We start from the raw sequence: 18,018 nt of genomic DNA on the forward strand, positions 1-18,018 counted from the left end.
AAATTATGGGCTTCTTTGATTTGTTACATGACATCCTTCCTACATGATCCAATATGGTCATTTTCAAGATAGGACCCCTTTACTTTCTGGAGTATTCAGATATTTCATTTTCCCTTTTGTGATCTTAAAAATTTTTAGGGTACCTGTTACTATGTTACTTGTTGCATTTTTTTGGTGCTGATTTGATGTGGTTTTGCTCCAGATCTCACCCTTTGTATTGCAGAGTGTGAAATTCACACAGAAGAAAAAAAAACGGAGTGTACATGAGATTTGTATAATCTCATACATTTTGCTGGTACTCTATTATGTGGTGTTTTTCCGCACCCAAAAATATTTTTTTCTGTTTTAGGCCTCATGCACACGACCGTGCAGTTTTTTTCAGTCGGCAAACCGCGGATCCACAAAAAACGGAAGCTGCCCGCCCGTGTTGCCATTTGCGTAACGGAACGGGCGCCGGCAATATAAATGCCTATTCTTGTCCGCAAAGCGCGGACAAGAATAGGACATGTTATATTTTTTTAGCGGAACCGCGGAACGGAGCCACGGATGCGGACAGCACACGGAGTGCTGTCCGCATCTTTTGCGGCCCCATTGAAGTGAATTGGTCCGCATCCGAGCCGCCAAAATGTGGAACCTACACTGGCTGAAGTATATGGTAGCCGTCATAGCACATAACAGGTAGTATTTAGTGTTAGGAACCCGTCTTACAGAGATCACCTTGACGTGCGGCAGACGGGCTCAAATAATATTGTACAAAATGATTTGCCAAGCATCTCTAACCTATTAGTATAGCACTCGCAATTATTATGCAATTTTGTACTTTATTTGGTTTGCAGAGAGCTGTTGCATTGCATGTTTTGTTTTACAGGGCGGTTCGGATGCGGACCCAAACAATGGTTGTGTACATGAGGCCTTATTCAAACAAAATAAAATCTAACCAACAAAAAACTAAAAGTATCACTGTAACGGCATACAAGGGAATGCTCCAAACTCCTGAACGGAACCTCACGAATAGCTGCTAGCAGACGAATAGGAAACACACCCAAGCGGCTTATACTCCTAGCAATCAGTCTCTAACAGCATACAGTGAATCCCCCCCAAGAACGAGACGAGGCTCCGTGTTGAGGGTCAAGCAGTGGTCAGCCAAAGCTGTGTGTTTATTGTTCTTATATAACATTGTTACACACAAGTACCACCCACAGGGTTTTGTAAAAACAACCAATAAACAAGTACGATACAGTAAAACACTCCCACACAAAATCCTTCCCTCTGCCTGTGATACAATTACCTTACACAATGGGTTGATGTAATTATCACAGGCAGGAGAATACACAATTTCTAAACAATGTCTTCTGTCCTGGAGACAACCGAGGAGTAATTCAATTATCTCTCAGGACAAAGGAAAATCGCCAATACACACGTGGAGACAATAGGACAGACATCACTATTCAAATATACAATGTCACAACCATTACAGTAAACACAGACATTTAACATATCCCAAAATGGCACGAATTAGACCAGGGGTTCAAAAGTTAGTAAAAGTCCTTTGTGAACAAAGGAAGCATGGCTTTTCTGCCCAAAACCAGTTTTTACAGAGTTAGGCTGTGTGAGATAATTAGCTTAACTGGGTGTGGTAAGCCAACTAGATACAGCAAATACCTGTATTCACAACAGCAAAACTACACAAAAATACATAACTCCTATCAAACTGAACAGAACCCCCACATTCAACTTATCCCCAGATGGCTTGGATCTGAGCGCTTAATATATCCAAACAGCGCTCAGATGCCACAAACACAGTCAAATCGCCATGAGGTTTAAGTTTAGCATGGGCTGATAAGAGGGCCCATAATCCTGGGGCTAGAGGCTGGCAACCAGGCTTCTCCACCACCCAGTGGCGAGGTTGGTTTCGCCACAATCACATTTTCCACGACTTATAGCTTGGAGTATAGGCAGGTCACAGACATCGTTAACAAATATATTCCTGTGCTATATCAGGATGAGATGTTCTCAAAAATATTACAGAAAGGTATTATTTGTGTTGCAAAAAAGCACCTTCCATAGGTTCTTTACTTTCACCAAGTTTGTTCATTTCTGACAAATCTCGATGTACATGGTTTGAAACTAAAGGTTTAAGTGTGGACATAAAATATGTCGCTGTTGCGATTTTGTGATGACAACAAAAACTTTCATGTCATTTAATACGAACAATGGTTATAAAATATCTTCCTATATAAACTGCAACACTAAATTTGATTAGCTGCAACTCTTGCAAACTGCAGTATGTAGTGTGGGGGTTCGCTCTGATAGGCAGGTTAGCGGACGCAGTATGGAGGCAACAACAAAGTCTTTAAATTAAACCATTCAGTGTTTATTCACACCTTAAAGAGGACCTTTCACTACTCTACAAACGAAAAACTAACTATACCTGTGGGCAGAGCGGCGCCCAGGGGTCCCCCTGCACTTACTAGTAAGTCTGGGCGCTGCTCCGTTCGCCCGGTATAGGCTCCGGTGTCTGCGCTCCCTCTGACTGTTTTCTTGTAGGAGGCGTGTCCCTTGCTGCACTGCTGGCCAATCACAGCGCACAGCTCATAGCCTGGCTATGAGCTGTGCGCTGCGATTGGCCAGCAGTGCAGCAAGGGACACGCCTCCTACAAGAAAACAGTCAGAGGGAGCGCAGACACCGGAGCCTATACCGGGCGAACGGAGCAGCGCCCAGACTTACTAGTAAGTGCAGGGGGACCCCTGGGCGCCGCTCTGCCCACAGGTATAGTTAGTTTTTCGTTTGTAGAGTAGTGAAAGGTCCTCTTTAAGTGACAAAACAAAAAGTCAGTTTCAAGGAAAACAGTCACCTTGTGATTCTGGTGTTCGTTCACACCATGCAGCAAAGAAGAAGTCCTTGGACAAAGCAGAATCCACCTGCTTTCACACCAGCAAGGTAGCATGCCATAATCCAGGCCCAAACTCCCAGGTCCCAACACAGAGACTGACACAGCTCCACTGTCAGAGAAGAGTAATCCACACCACCTGACAGTGCTGCCTCTGTTTTATAGCCCAAAACCAAGACCCGGCCTGGAATGTGGGGAGTGGTCACCCACCAAGCACTTTGACTACTCCCAGTAAGAGCGTCCCGGATCAGCTATTACAGCCATACTAAATAGCAACGTGTCAAACAGCAACTGCTGCTAACACATGAAACCGGCTCTTACTTCACCGAGGCCAGGAACCTCTGTGACACATATCTATCATCCACAATCATCCCTTGAACCCTCCTACAGTAGGTTGCACCACAAATACTCTTAAAACGAGGATACGAAAGAATTGATGTAAATAATGAAAAGGCTCTAAACTCCTGTACGGTATCCAGGCACTTTTCCGATGTTCACAGAGGCGATTTGTCTTCTTTCGCCTTTTGTGGCATTGAAAGGGTGTTCAGACCACAGAAGGGTGGAGATCACAGAAGAAAATTACTGGCAAGGGAAACGTAATGGATTTTTATGCTGGAGACTAGAGTTCCAGCAGGATTAAATAGAAGACAGGATGTCATTTATTATTATTGATACCATGAATGTTTATGATTACCAGTAGGTTTCATTCTTGTTTAGTTGTATTTTTTCTGTATATCGAGAAACATATGTTATTGATGTATGAGTGATCAATTATCTGTGAGTTTTTTTATGTTGACTCCCACTTCAGGTGTTCACTAATTTTGGGGAAATATGATACTAGTCCCTGAGTGGTTGTTTCATCCCCACCTGACTACTGATGTGTTAATTTCTGACTGGTTGGTTCACTTTCAAACATGGATTGTGTGTGATTTATTTATTTATTCTTTTGACAAAGGGCTAGTGCTGCCTGAAACGCGTCAAGAAAAGAAAGTTTTTATTGCATGAGTATTTTTTTAATAAAGTCTCCAGTTTGTGGAACGGCAGTGCTAGATCTTGTATATCTAAAAAAAAAAAAAAAAAAAAAAAAAAAAAAAAAAACACGTAATCTGCAACTAGGGCTGAAACGATTATTCGATTGAATCGAGTAATTCGACACCAAAAAATCCTCAATGCAAATTTTTTGCATCGAAGATTAGTTTGTGTCACGTGACCACGAAGCGGGAGCGAAGCGCTTGCTATTACTCCCGCTCCATGGTTTCCCACTGGCCCGCAATACTCACCTTTGCAGCAGGGGGCCTCCGGACACTCCACAGCACATCCATGGTCCCGACGGAGTGTCGGCGGCGTCCCTGCTGGAAAGGTAAGTTAGTGCGACTAAGGCCGGGCGCCCGGAGTGCACAGCGTCATAGCAACCAATGACGCTGTGCACTCCGGGAGTCAGGAGGAGCAGGGGGGCAGATGATTTCACAAGGGGGGAGAGCTGCTGGCACAAGGGGGGAGCTTATTGCTCTGGGGTGGGGGAGAGCTGATGGCTCTGGGGTGGGGGGAGCTGATAGCTCTGGGGTGGAAGAGAGCTGATGGCTCTGGGGTGGGGGGAGCTGATAGCTCTGGGGTGGGGGAGAGCTGATGGCTCTGGGGTGGGGGGAGCTGATAGCTCTGGGGTGGGGGGAGCTGATGGCTCTGGGGTGGGGGGAGCTGATGGCTCTGGGGTGGGGGGAGCTGATGGCTTTGGGGTGGGGGACTGCTGATGGCTCTGCGGTGGGGGAGAGCTGATGGCTCTGGGGTGGGGGACTGCTGATGGCTCTGGGGTGGGGGAGAGCTGAAGGCACTGGGGGAGTGAATCTGATGGCACTAGGGTGGGGGAGAGCTGAAGGCACTGGGGGAACGGAGCTGATGGGACTGGGGGATAGTGGAGCTGATAGCACTGGGGGGAACTGATGCACTTGGGCGGATCGCACAGGGGGGAACGAAGGGTGTTGGGGACTGATGGCAGGGTTTCTGATAAAGGAAAACAGTCTATTAATTCATTTTTCTTATTAGAAAAATCGATTAATCGTAAAAAATAAACGCTAGAATACTCGATTACTAAAATCGTTTACTGCGGCCCTATCTGCAACGTGTGCATGCATCCTTACAGGGGTGATGTTGCTGAAGCCTTTTCATGTTTAGAATGAACTGTGACTGGCAGCAGTGGTCACGTTCTATATGGCCCATCAGTGATTAAGCAACACTGAAGACAGGGGGTATTTAAAGGGGTATTCTTATCTTTGAGCTTCTTCACATCTGCGTTCAGTTTTCCGTTCTTCTGATCATACAGTAGAGCAGAAAAACTAAAAAACAAACAGATGGATTTATGGATGCAAATAGAACATATTCTGTTTATTTCTCATCCATTGACTTTCACCTTTTAACCGCCTCCGGACCGCCTAACGCAGGATCACGTTCCGGAGGCGGCTGATTCAGGCACCTTCACGCGCCGGTGCGTCATCTCACGAGACGCAAGATTATGCTCACAGCCGGCCCGCGCATGCGCATCTCGGGCCGGCAAAAGTTAGAGGACAAGTTCGTCATCAGCCTGCCAGACAATAATCGTCGCTGGCAGGCTGATGATTAAAAAAAATAATAATCAGAAGCCATCTAACACATTATATTTATAAATATAATGTGTTAAATGGCTTCTGTGCTCCTCTGCTGGTCCTTTTTGTCGGTTGGAGGAGCACACATCACTGTAAGTACACACCAACAGTACACTTAGCCCCAGATCACCCCCCATCACCCCAATTAACCCCTTGATCGCCCCTGTCAATCACCTAGTGAAAGGGAAAAAAGTGATTAGTGTAAACTGTCACTTTTTTTTTTCACTAGTATTGACGGTTAGGTTTAGGATAGTTTAGGCCCCTTTGTTAGGCAGTTAGCGTCGGTTAGCGCCCAGCCCACCGCACCGCAGTCACTGATTCGCTGATTAGCGTACAGCATTTGTACTTTTATAGTATCTGTAAGTGATCAGAACTGATCACAGTCAGATCTATAATAGTATTAGTGTCACCTTAGTTTGCCCTCCACCCAAAACGCAGTGTTTGCCCGATCAGGCCTGATCGGTCGCCCACACGTGCGTTCACCCACGCCCGCCCTGCCGCAGTGACAAAAATTATTTTTTTTTTTTGATCATTGCACAATCACTTCACCAGTGCTGCGGCGATAAAAAAAAAATCAGTTTTGATATTTTTTATCAATCGCAGCCGCTTCCGGTACTTCGTTAGCCTCCCATTTGTAATTTAGTTGACCAAATGGCAAGTAAGGGGTATTCCTCTGAAGAGGCCTACAGGCTTCTGACCCAGTCGGATGAGGAATGGGAACCCTCATCTGACGAATCCAGCGGGTCAGAATATGAACCTGTAGAAAGCAGTGGCAGTCTGACCCAAAGTTCGGACGAGGAGGTTTAGGTCCCTAATACCACCAGGCGTACCCGGCCCCGTGTTGCTAGATCACAGGTTGCGCAGGATCCGCTTCAAGGGCAGCAGAGTGGGGCTGGCGCTGTCGGATTACGTGGTGAGGCATACACCAGCAGCGCAGCCCATCCTGGACCTAGTACCAGCACTGCCGTACAACATGGTGAAGTGGCGAGCACCAGAAGGGCAGTTGAAGCTGGTACGGTGGCACGTGCATTAGTTCCCCCGTCGCAGCCACCGCACACACAGGCCCGTAGAGCCCCTAGAGTCCCTGAGGTGCTGGCAAACCCTGATTGGCAGCCCCCAACTTCAGCCGCACCAGTAGTTCCCCCTTTCACCGCCCAGTCTGGAGTTCGGGTTGAGACAGCTCAGATCGGTTCGGCACTGGGATTTTTTTAGCTGTTCTTGACTGCGGAGCTCTTGGACTTAGTTGTGGCAGAAACAAATCGGTATGCCACTCAATTTATAACCACCAAGCTTTTATGCCCAGTCTTTCTGTGGAAACCCGTCCAAGTTTCCGAATTAAAACATTTTCTGGACCTTCTCCTCAACATGGGCCTAACCAAAAAGCATGAATTGCGGTCATATTGGTCCACGAACCCGATTCATCACATGCCCATGTTCTCTGCTGCCATGTCCAGGGCACGATTTGAGGCCAACCTGCGTTTCCTGCACTTTAGTGACAACAGCACCTCTCCTCCCGGAGGCCACCCAGCTTTTGACCGGCTCCACAAAATTCGGCCCCTCATAGACCACCATAACACCAAATTTGCAGATTTGTATACCCCTGAGCAAAACATCTGCATAGACGAGTCCCTTATACATTTTACCGGGCGCCTTGGCTTCAAAAATACATCCCAAGCAAGCGCGCCCGGTATGGGGTCAAATTGTATAAGCTCTGTGAAAGGGCCACAGGCTATACGCACAAATTTCGTGTCTATGAGGGTAAAGATCAGACCTTGGAGCCGGTCGGTTGCCCTGACTACCTGGGGAGCAGTGGGAAGACAGTCTGGGACTTGGTGTCACCCTTATTTGGCAAGGGGTACCATCTTTATGTGGACAAATTTTACACAAGTGTGCCCCTCTTCAGGCATTTGTTCCTAGAACAGATTGGCTGCTGTGGCACCGCGCGACCTAGTCGCAGGGGCTTCCCCCAACGGCTTGTTACCACCCGTCTTGCAAGGGGGGAGAGGGCTGCCTTGTGTAACGAAGAAAGGCTTGCGGTGAAATGGAGAGACAAGCGTGACGTTTACATGCTCTCCTCCATTCACGCAGACACGACAATACAAATAGAACGAGCAACCAGTGTCATTGAAAAGCCCCTCTCAGTCCACGACTATAATTTGCTCATGGGAGGGATGGACTTCAATGACCAGATGTTGGCTCCTTATTTAGTGTCCCGCCGCACCAGACGCTGGTATAAGAAGGTGTCTGTATATTTAATTCAATTGGCTGTGTATAATAGTTTTGTTCTCTACAGTAAGGCTGGGAGAACAAGATCCTTCCTCAAATTTCAGGAAGAGATCATCGCGAACCTCCTGTATCCAGGAGATTCCGTGGCCCCATCCACCAGTGTAGTGAGCCGTCTACACGAGCGACATTTCCCCAATGTCGTTGCTGGTACCTCAACCCAAGCGCCACCCTGAAAAAGATGTTGTGTCTGTAGCAGGAGTGGAATAAGGCGTGACACCCGCTATTTCTGTCCTGACTGCCCTGACCACCCTGCCCTATGCTTAGGGGAGTGTTTCCGGAAGTACCACACACAGGTACACTATTAGCATAGGGATTACGTTACACAGGACAGACACACAGCGCTGTTAGGGCCCTTTCACTCACAGCTGCTGCAAACCTCTCCTTTCACCTGGGACAAAGTGCATAATGTACTTCGCCACATCTCTGGGCGATTTGCGATTTGCACATTGTCCCATGGGGAAGGAGAGGTTTGTCCTATAAAGGTAAAAAATAAATAAAAAAATCACCGGTAAGCAAAAAAGTTAATGTTCTGTTCAAAAAGTTAAATAAAGTTTATAAAAGTTAATGTTTTGTTCAAATGTTATATAAAGTTAATGTTAATAAATTTATTGCGTTGCGGCCTGTTTTTTTCTTTTCTTTTTTGTTTTTGTTTTTTTACCTTCTAGGTGCACCAACCGATGAACCAGCTGCAGCACTGATGTGCATTCTGACAGAAGCATTGCGCTGCTGTCAGATTACACACAAGTCAGTGTATGCGGCGCTGCAAGACGAGATTTCTCCTCTGCAGTAAAAGATACGTTTGCCAAGGCTTATGAGCTGAGGGGCGGTGTTCATATGCTTTGGCAAACATTTTTAATAAAAAAACAAAATAAATCCCGGCAATGATTTATTCATCCACATCGATTGATGTGAATGGAGAAATCGGGTTTGCCAGGGCATACGAGCTAAGTGGGTATAGATGTTGGGTGGAGCTCCTATGTCCTGGCAGACGCCTTTCCCCTCCTTTTTATTTTTGGGCAGAGATTTTTTCATCCACATTGATCGATGTGAATGAAGAAATCTGTGCCGTTCATTTTTTTCTTTCAGCCCAGAGGCTGAACGGAAAAAAAAAAATCTCATTACCCGTATGCTCAATATAAGGAGAATAGCAGAAACTCCTAATGCTGGCCATACACGTAATGATTGCGGAGACCCTCAAATGCCAGGGCAGTACAAACACCCCACAAATGACCCCATTTTGGAAAGAAGACACCCCAAGGTATTCGCTGAGGGCCATATTGAGTCCATGAAAGATTGAAATTTCCGCTAACTTGTGGCAAAAAAAAAAAATCTTCTATGAACTCGCCATGCCCCTCATGGAATACCTTGGGGTGTCTTCTTTCCAAAATGGGGTCACATGTGGGGTATTTATACTGCCCTGGCATTTTAGGGGCCCTAAAGCGTGAGAAGAAGTCTGGAATCCAAATGTCTAAAAATGCCCTCCTAAAAGGAATTTGGGCCCCTTTGCGCATCTAGGCTGCAAAAAAGTGTCACACATGTGGTATCGCCGTACTCAGGAGAAGTTGGACAATGTGTTTTGGGGTGTCTTTTTACATATACCCATGCTGGGTGAGATAAATATCTCTTTCAAATGACAACTTTGTATAAAAAAAATGGGAAAAGTTGACTTTTAGAGAGATATTTCTCTCACCCAGCATGGGTATATGTAAAAATACACCGCAAAACACATTGCCCTACTTCTTCTGAGTACGGAGATACCACATGTGTGACACTTTTTTGCAGCCTAGGTGGGCAAAGGGGCCCACATTCTAAAGAGCACCTTTAGGATTTCACAGGGCATTTATAACACATTTGGATTTCAAACTACTTCTCACGCATTAGGGCCACTAAAATGCCAGGGCAGTATAACTACCCCACAAGTGACCCCATTTTGGAAAGAAGACACCCCAAGGTATTCCGTGAGGGGCATGGCGAGTTCCTAGAATTTTTTTTTTTTTGGCACAAGTTAGCGGAAAATTATGATTTTTCTTACAAAGTCTCATATTCCACTAACTTGTGACAAAAAATAAAAGCTTCCATGAACTCACTATGCCCATCACGAAATACCTTGGGGTGTCTTCTTTCCAAAATGGGGTCACTTGTGGGGTATTTATACTGCCCTGGCTTTTTAGGGGCCCTAATGCGTGAGAAGTAGTTTGAAATCAAAATGTGTAAAAAATGCCCTGTGAAATCCTAAAGGTGCTCTTTGGAATTTGGGCCCCTTTGCCCACCTAGGCTGCAAAAAAATGTCACACATGTGGTATCGCCGTACTCTGGAGAAGTTGGGCAATGTGTTTTGGGGTGTCTTTTTACATATACCCATGGTGGGTGAGAGTTTTGATAAATGAGGCCCTGTGTCTATGTATCTCACAAGTAAGGCATTTTCCACGGAAAGCACATGTACCCATTGACTGTAATATAAGTTTGCTCACATACCATGGGTCAGTGAAAAGATCCCGGAGACAGGCACTACTTTGTTCTGTGATGCGGACCAAACGCACCCAATGAAGACTATGGGTCCTTCAAAATCACGAACACAACACAGGTGGCATCCATGTTTGTTCCGCTTTTCACTGACCAATGATAGGAGATGCTTTTGAAATTAACTTTGACACACACAGAGGGCAAAAAACGGACACACAGACAAACACGGATTCTTCATCGGCATCTTCACGGATGAAACGAAGACTGATTTTTTTTCACAGACTGCAAATGGACACGGAAATGTGAATGAGGCCTTAGAAGTACAAACAGACTGGTGTGCGCTGCCCCCTACATGTCAATCAGTGCCATCCTCCTGCAGGTAATCCTGCTGAATGCACTCATTTGACTATTTACTGCTCTTCCCTTTAACACTATGGAGGGATCACACTCATTCTCCGCAATGGTGACAGGTTATCAACAACATAGGTTATCCTGAGACAACTATTAAAATTATGTATCCCAGCATAGCCACGTAAGATCTGAAGGAAGGGAAAGTATACTGCTGAGCGTGGACACTTAAAGCCGTGTTCACAAATATATTGGAGGCTCCATTCCCATGGCTGAATGAAATACCAGCATGTGCACTATTAAATAGCAGCCGAGACGGACTGGCCATAGACCCTACAGGAAAATGTCCCATTGGGCAGACCCCCGGGGACTACCCGAGCTGCTAGTCAAAGGCTTAAAGGGGTTATCCGGATTCAGAGCTGAACCCGGACATCCCTCCATTTTCACCCCGGCAGCCCCCCTGACATGAGCATCGGAGCAGTTTATGCTCCGATGCTCTCCTTTGCCCTGCGCTAAATTGCGCAGGGCAAAGGCATTTTTTGCAGATCCTGTGACGTCACCGGGGCTCTCCATGGGGCTGCCAGGAACCCCGGTGACGTCACTGGCACTGATGGGCGGGATTTAGCTCTGCCCTAGCCAGTAAAACGGCTAGGGCAGAGCTAAAGCCCGCCCCTCAGAGCCGGTGACGTCAGCGAACACACTGCCGGGCGGAAGTTATTAAAAACAAAAGAGCCCGTGCCCTGCGCAATTTAGCGCAGGGCAAGGGAGCGCATCGGAGCATGAGATGCTCCGATGCTAGCCTCAGGGGGGCTGCCTGGATGAAAATAAGGGTATGTCCGGGTTCAGCTCTGAACCCGGACAACCTCTTTAACAATCTGGAGCATCAGTTACTCATACACTTGGCAAGCAGTCACGGGTGCCCTCCTGAACTCAACTGTATTACCGTCATCAGGACAGTGATACAGTTTAATATTGCCTCAAGGACGGCAGTATATTGTGGTATTTGGTTCTGCTGGAGCGGTATTTTTTTCTGCACTAAGGTATTACTGCCCCTCCTACTTCTGTTAGGCCCCTTTCACACGAGCGTGACGGATTAGGTTCGGATGCGTTCAGTGAAACTCACATCATTTTGCAGCAAGTTCAGTCAGTTTTGTCTGCAATTGCATCCAGTTGTTCAGTTTTTTCCGCAAGAGGGCAATGCGTTTTGATGCGTTTTTCACGCGCGTGATAAAAAACTGAAGGTTTACAAACAACATCTCCTAGCAACCATCAGTAAAAAACGCATTGCATCCGCACTTGCTTGCAGATGCAATGCGTTTTTCACTGAAGTCCCATTAACTTCTATGGGGCCAGGGCTGTGTGAAAAACGCAGAATTTAGAACATGCTGCGTTTTTCACGCAATGCAGAACTGATGCTTGAAAAAAGAAAAAAACGCTCATGTACACAGACCCATTGAAATGGATGGGTCAGGATTCAGTGCGGGTGCTATGCATTCACGTGATGCATTGCGCTCGCTCGTGTGAAAGGGGCCTTAGCCAGCCTTCTGTCAATTTGGACCCGCCTACAACATGGGGCCACTTTTATGTTTTTTTCCAAGGCCACTCTAAAAGCATTTTCCAGTTTCACACTGATGAGGCATCCTCCGGATAGGTCATCAGTGTCTGATCAGTGGGGGTCTGATGCCTGGGATCCCCACTGATCAGCTGTTTGAGAAGACACCTTTGCTCACATGGGGCAGCAGCCTTCTCTCTGCTCACCAAGCACAAGCGCCGTACATTGGATAATAGCTGTGCTTGGTATCGCAGCTCAGCCCCATTCACTTCAATAGTGACCGATGAACATATCATCACATGGGAAAGCTGCGAGAAGGCCATGGCGCTACTGTGAGCACCACTGCCTTCTCAAACAGCAGATCGTCGGGAGTCCTGGGTGTCGGACCCCCACCAATCAGATCCTGATGACCTGTCCTGAGAAAACCCCTTTAACTCCCTGAATAGCAGCACAGGCTGCGTTCACTATTTTCTTTATGATAACCTGATGTACCCCGTTATAGTCAGTGGGGTCTGTGGCCGTCGATCTTTTGTGCCACTTCACTAATAGTGTTGAGCGAACTTGTGTTTTAAAGGGAACCTGTCACCAGGATTTTGTGTATAGAGCTGAGGACATGGGTTGCTAGATGGCCGCTAGCACATCCGCAATACCCAGTCCCCATAGCTCTGTGTGCTTTTATTGTGTCAAAAAATCGATTTGATACATATGCAAATTAACCTGAGGTGAGTCCTGTACGTGAGATGAGTCAGGGACAGGACTCATCTCAGGTTAATTTGCATATGTATCAAATAGATTTTTTGACACAATAAAAGCACACAGAGCTATGGGGACTGGGTATTACGGATGTGCTAGCGGCCATCTAGAAACCCATGTCCTCAGCTCTATACACAAAATCCAGGTGACAGGTTCCCTTTAAGTTCTGCGTCCAAAGTTCGGGTTCGGGTTATCGAAGAAGCCATTATGGTCCGTGGTAGCGGAATCCATAACGGGATTCTTTGATAACCCGAACTTTGGACGCAGAACGTAAAACACAAGTTCGCTCAACACTATTCACTAACTATCCTATAGCGGATCAGAGCAACATAAATAACCGTAGCCCAAAACATTTGTGAAAATATCAATTTGGGGTTTTCTTTTACCAGCGAGAATACCGTACTTGACCCAGAGGTAGTGTGAACATTTAAATCCATTTTTTTTTTTTGTATGATTTGTAAATACATATTGCATGACCCTATTTAACATAGCCCAAAGTATAAGAAATAGAGGGAATGAGGCGCCTGGGACTGAAGTTCTAGCTGACCGCCAGCAGGAGGCGATCTCTCGTCTATGCTCTGCTCTGTCTGCGCGCTTATTGGAGCGGCCCTTGGTAAACGTGGAGCTGTCATGGCGGCCCGCAGCTGATCCACTTCCTGTGCCGGTGCGGGGTACGGCAGCGGGCTGAGGGTCAGGCGCGGGCTGCGCACTGCACTGACGTGTAATGCGGTGACAGATGTATTTTAGGGGGCCCGCCGTGGGGCTCGCCTTCTGCTCTTTGTATTTGGCCTTCTACTTTACCAACAAGGTAATTCCAGGGCTCGTGTCTTCACTAAGACCTGCAGTGTATGGTGTGTGGTGTGCTTACACTGATGTATGACAGGCTGTATAGTGTGTGGTGTGCTTACACTGATGTGTGACAGGCTGTATAGTGTGTGGTGTGCTTACACTGATGTGTGACAGGCTGTGTGGTGTGCTTACACTGATGTGTGACAGGCTGTGTGGTGTGCTTACACTTATGTATGACAGGCTGTGGTGTGCTTACACTGATGTGTGACAGGCTGTGTGGTGTGCTTACACTGATGTGTGACAGGCTGTATGGTGTGCTTACACTGATGTATGACAGGCTGTGTGGTGTGCTTACACTGATGTGTGACAGGCTGTATGGTGAGCTTACACTGATGTGTGACAGGCTGTGTGGTGAGCTTACACTGATGTATGACAGGCTGTGTGGTGAGCTTACACTGATGTATGACAGGCTGTGTGGTGTGCTTACACTGATGTATGACAGGCTGTATGGTGTGCTTACACTGATGTATGACAGGCTGTGTGGTGTGCTTACACTGATGTATGACAGGCTGTGTGGTGTGCTTACACTGATGTATGACAGGCTGTATAGTGTGTGGTGTGCTTACACTGATGTGTGACAGGCTGTGTGGTGTGCTTACACTGATGTGTGACAGGCTGTGTGGTGTGCTTACACTGATGTATGACAGGCTGTGTGGTGTGCTTACACTGATGTATGACAGGCTGTGTGGTGTGCTTACACTGATGTATGACAGGCTGTATAGTGTGTGGTGTGCTTACACTGATGTGTGACAGGCTGTGTGGTGTGCTTACACTGATGTATGACAGGCTGTGTGGTGTGCTTACACTGATGTATGACAGGCTGTGTGGTGTGCTTACACTGATGTATGACAGGCTGTATGGTGTGCTTACACTGATGTATGACAGGCTGTGTGGTGTGCTTACACTGATGTATGACAGGCTGTATGGTGTGCTTACACTGATGTATGACAGGCTGTATGGTGTGCTTACACTGATGTATGACAGGCTGTGTGGTGTGCTTACACTGTGTGACAGGCTGTATGGTGAGCTTACACTGATGTGTGACAGGCTGTGTGGTGAGCTTACACTGATGTATGACAGGCTGTGTGGTGAGCTTACACTGATGTATGACAGGCTGTGTGGTGTGCTTACACTGATGTGTGACAGGCTGTGTGGTGTGCTTACACTGATGTGTGACAGGCTGTGTGGTGTGCTTACACTGATGTATGACAGGCTGTGTGGTGTGCTTACACTGATGTATGACAGGCTGTATGGTGTGCTTACACTGATGTATGACAGGCTGTGTGGTGTGCTTACACTGATGTATGACAGGCTGTATGGTGTGCTTACACTGATGTATGACAGGCTGTATGGTGTGCTTACACTGATGTATGACAGGCTGTGTGGTGTGCTTACACTGATGTGTGACAGGCTGTGTGGTGTGCTTACACTGATGTATGACAGGCTGTGTGGTGTGCTTACACTGATGTATGACAGGCTGTATGGTGTGCTTACACTGATGTATGACAGGCTGTATGGTGTGCTTACACTGATGTGTGACAGGCTGTATGGTGAGCTTACACTGATGTGTGACAGGCTGTATGGTGAGCTTACACTGATGTGTGACAGGCTGTATGTTGTGCTTACACTGATGTGTGACAGGCTGTGTGGTGTGCTTACACTGATGTGTGACAGGCTGTGTGGTGTGCTTACACTGATGTGTGACAGGCTGTGTGGTGTGCTTACACTGATGTGTGACAGGCTGTGTGGTGTGCTTACACTGATGTGTGACAGGCTGTATGTTGTGCTTACACTGATGTGTGACAGGCTGTGTGGTGTGCTTACACTGATGTGTGACAGGCTGTGTGGTGTGCTTACACTGATGTATGACAGGCTGTGTGGTGTGCTTACACTAGAGTTGTGACAGGCTGTATGGTGTGCTTACACTGATGTGTGACAGGCTGTGTGGTGTGCTTACACTGATGTGTGACAGGCTGTATGTTGTGCTTACACTGATGTGTGACAGGCTGTGTGGTGAGCTTACACTGATGTGTGACAGGCTGTGTGGTGAGCTTACACTGATGTGTGACAGGCTGTGTGGTGTGCTTACACTAGATGTGTGACAGGCTGTGTGGTGTGCTTACACTAGATGTGTGACAGGCTGTGTGGTGTGCTTACACTAGATGTGTGACAGGCTGTGTGGTGTGCTTACACTAGATGTGTGACAGGCTGTGTGGTGAGCTTACACTGATGTGTGACAGGCTGTGTGGTGAGCTTACACTGATGTGTGACAGGCTGTGTGGTGAGCTTACACTGATGTGTGACAGGCTGTGTGGTGTGCTTACACTGATGTATGACAGGCTGTGTGGTGTGCTTACACTAGAGTTGTGACAGGCTGTGTGGTGTGCTTACACTAGAGTTGTGACAGGCTGTGTGGTGTGCTTACACTGATGTGTGACAGGCTGTGTGGTGTGCTTACACTGATGTATGACAGGCTGTGTGGTGTGCTTACACTGATGTATGACAGGCTGTGTGGTGTGCTTACACTGATGTATGACAGGCTGTGTGGTGTGCTTACACTGATGTATGACAGGCTGTATAGTGTGTGGTGTGCTTACACTGATGTGTGACAGGCTGTGTGGTGTGCTTACACTGATGTATGACAGGCTGTGTGGTGTGCTTACACTGATGTATGACAGGCTGTATGGTGTGCTTACACTGATGTATGACAGGCTGTATGGTGTGCTTACACTGATGTATGACAGGCTGTATGGTGTGCTTACACTGATGTATGACAGGCTGTGTGGTGTGCTTACACTGATGTGTGACAGGCTGTGTGGTGTGCTTACACTGATGTATGACAGGCTGTGTGGTGTGCTTACACTGATGTATGACAGGCTGTATGGTGTGCTTACACTGATGTATGACAGGCTGTATGGTGTGCTTACACTGATGTGTGACAGGCTGTATGGTGTGCTTACACTGATGTGTGACAGGCTGTATGGTGAGCTTACACTGATGTGTGACAGGCTGTATGGTGAGCTTACACTGATGTGTGACAGGCTGTATGGTGAGCTTACACTGATGTGTGACAGGCTGTATGTTGTGCTTACACTGATGTGTGAGGCTGTGTGGTGTGCTTACACTGATGTGTGACAGGCTGTGTGGTGTGCTTACACTGATGTGTGACAGGCTGTGTGGTGTGCTTACACTGATGTGTGACAGGCTGTGTGGTGTGCTTACACTGATGTGTGACAGGCTGTATGTTGTGCTTACACTGATGTGTGACAGGCTGTGTGGTGTGCTTACACTGATGTGTGACAGGCTGTGTGGTGTGCTTACACTGATGTTTGACAGGCTGTGTGGTGTGCTTACACTAGAGTTGTGACAGGCTGTATGGTGTGCTTACACTGATGTGTGACAGGCTGTGTGGTGTGCTTACACTGATGTGTGACAGGCTGTATGTTGTGCTTACACTGATGTGTGACAGGCTGTGTGGTGAGCTTACACTGATGTGTGACAGGCTGTGTGGTGAGCTTACACTGATGTGTGACAGGCTGTGTGGTGTGCTTACACTAGATGTGTGACAGGCTGTGTGGTGTGCTTACACTAGATGTGTGACAGGCTGTGTGGTGTGCTTACACTAGATGTGTGACAGGCTGTGTGGTGTGCTTACACTAGATGTGTGACAGGCTGTGTGGTGAGCTTACACTGATGTGTGACAGGCTGTGTGGTGAGCTTACACTGATGTGTGACAGGCTGTGTGGTGAGCTTACACTGATGTGTGACAGGCTGTGTGGTGTGCTTACACTGATGTATGACAGGCTGTGTGGTGTGCTTACACTAGAGTTGTGACAGGCTGTGTGGTGTGCTTACACTAGAGTTGTGACAGGCTGTGTGGTGTGCTTACACTGATGTGTGACAGGCTGTGTGGTGTGCTTACACTAGAGTTGTTGCGATACCAAATTTTTGATTCGGTTTCGATACCATGAAAAAGTATTCCGATACTCGATACCACGCGAAAAAAAATAAACCAAAAAGCCACGTGCATTCCGAATTTTAAAAGATGGAGAATCGCGCAGTTTTTATTTATTTTTTCTGTTCCGGCGTTCACCACATATATTTTTTTATATTTTAATAGTTTGGACTTTTCTGGCGTGGTGATATGTAATATGTTTATTATTTATACATTTTATATGTGAAATTGGGAAAAGGGGGTGATTTATACTTCATATTTTGGTGGGGGTTTTATTTTTTTTAC

The 18,018-nt window shown here is 46.9% G+C and overlaps 1 protein-coding gene across 2 annotated transcripts in view; it reads left to right on the forward strand.

Annotated features, from left to right (window-relative positions):
- The first annotated feature begins 13,518 nt into the window (after positions 1–13,518).
- TMEM241 (transmembrane protein 241) overlaps positions 13,519–18,018 on the forward strand; it is a 126,548-nt gene continuing 122,048 nt past the window's right edge. For both annotated transcript variants that reach the window (XM_044293626.1, XM_044293627.1), the window contains exon 1: positions 13,519–13,737. In XM_044293626.1, the coding sequence (XP_044149561.1) occupies positions 13,666–13,737 (72 nt within the window). In that variant the 5' untranslated portion in view covers positions 13,519–13,665. The remainder of the gene's footprint in view (positions 13,738–18,018) is intronic.

The sequence above is a fragment of the Bufo gargarizans genome, chromosome 5 (assembly GCF_014858855.1).
Source record: "Bufo gargarizans isolate SCDJY-AF-19 chromosome 5, ASM1485885v1, whole genome shotgun sequence".
Classification (NCBI taxonomy): domain Eukaryota; kingdom Metazoa; phylum Chordata; class Amphibia; order Anura; family Bufonidae; genus Bufo; species Bufo gargarizans.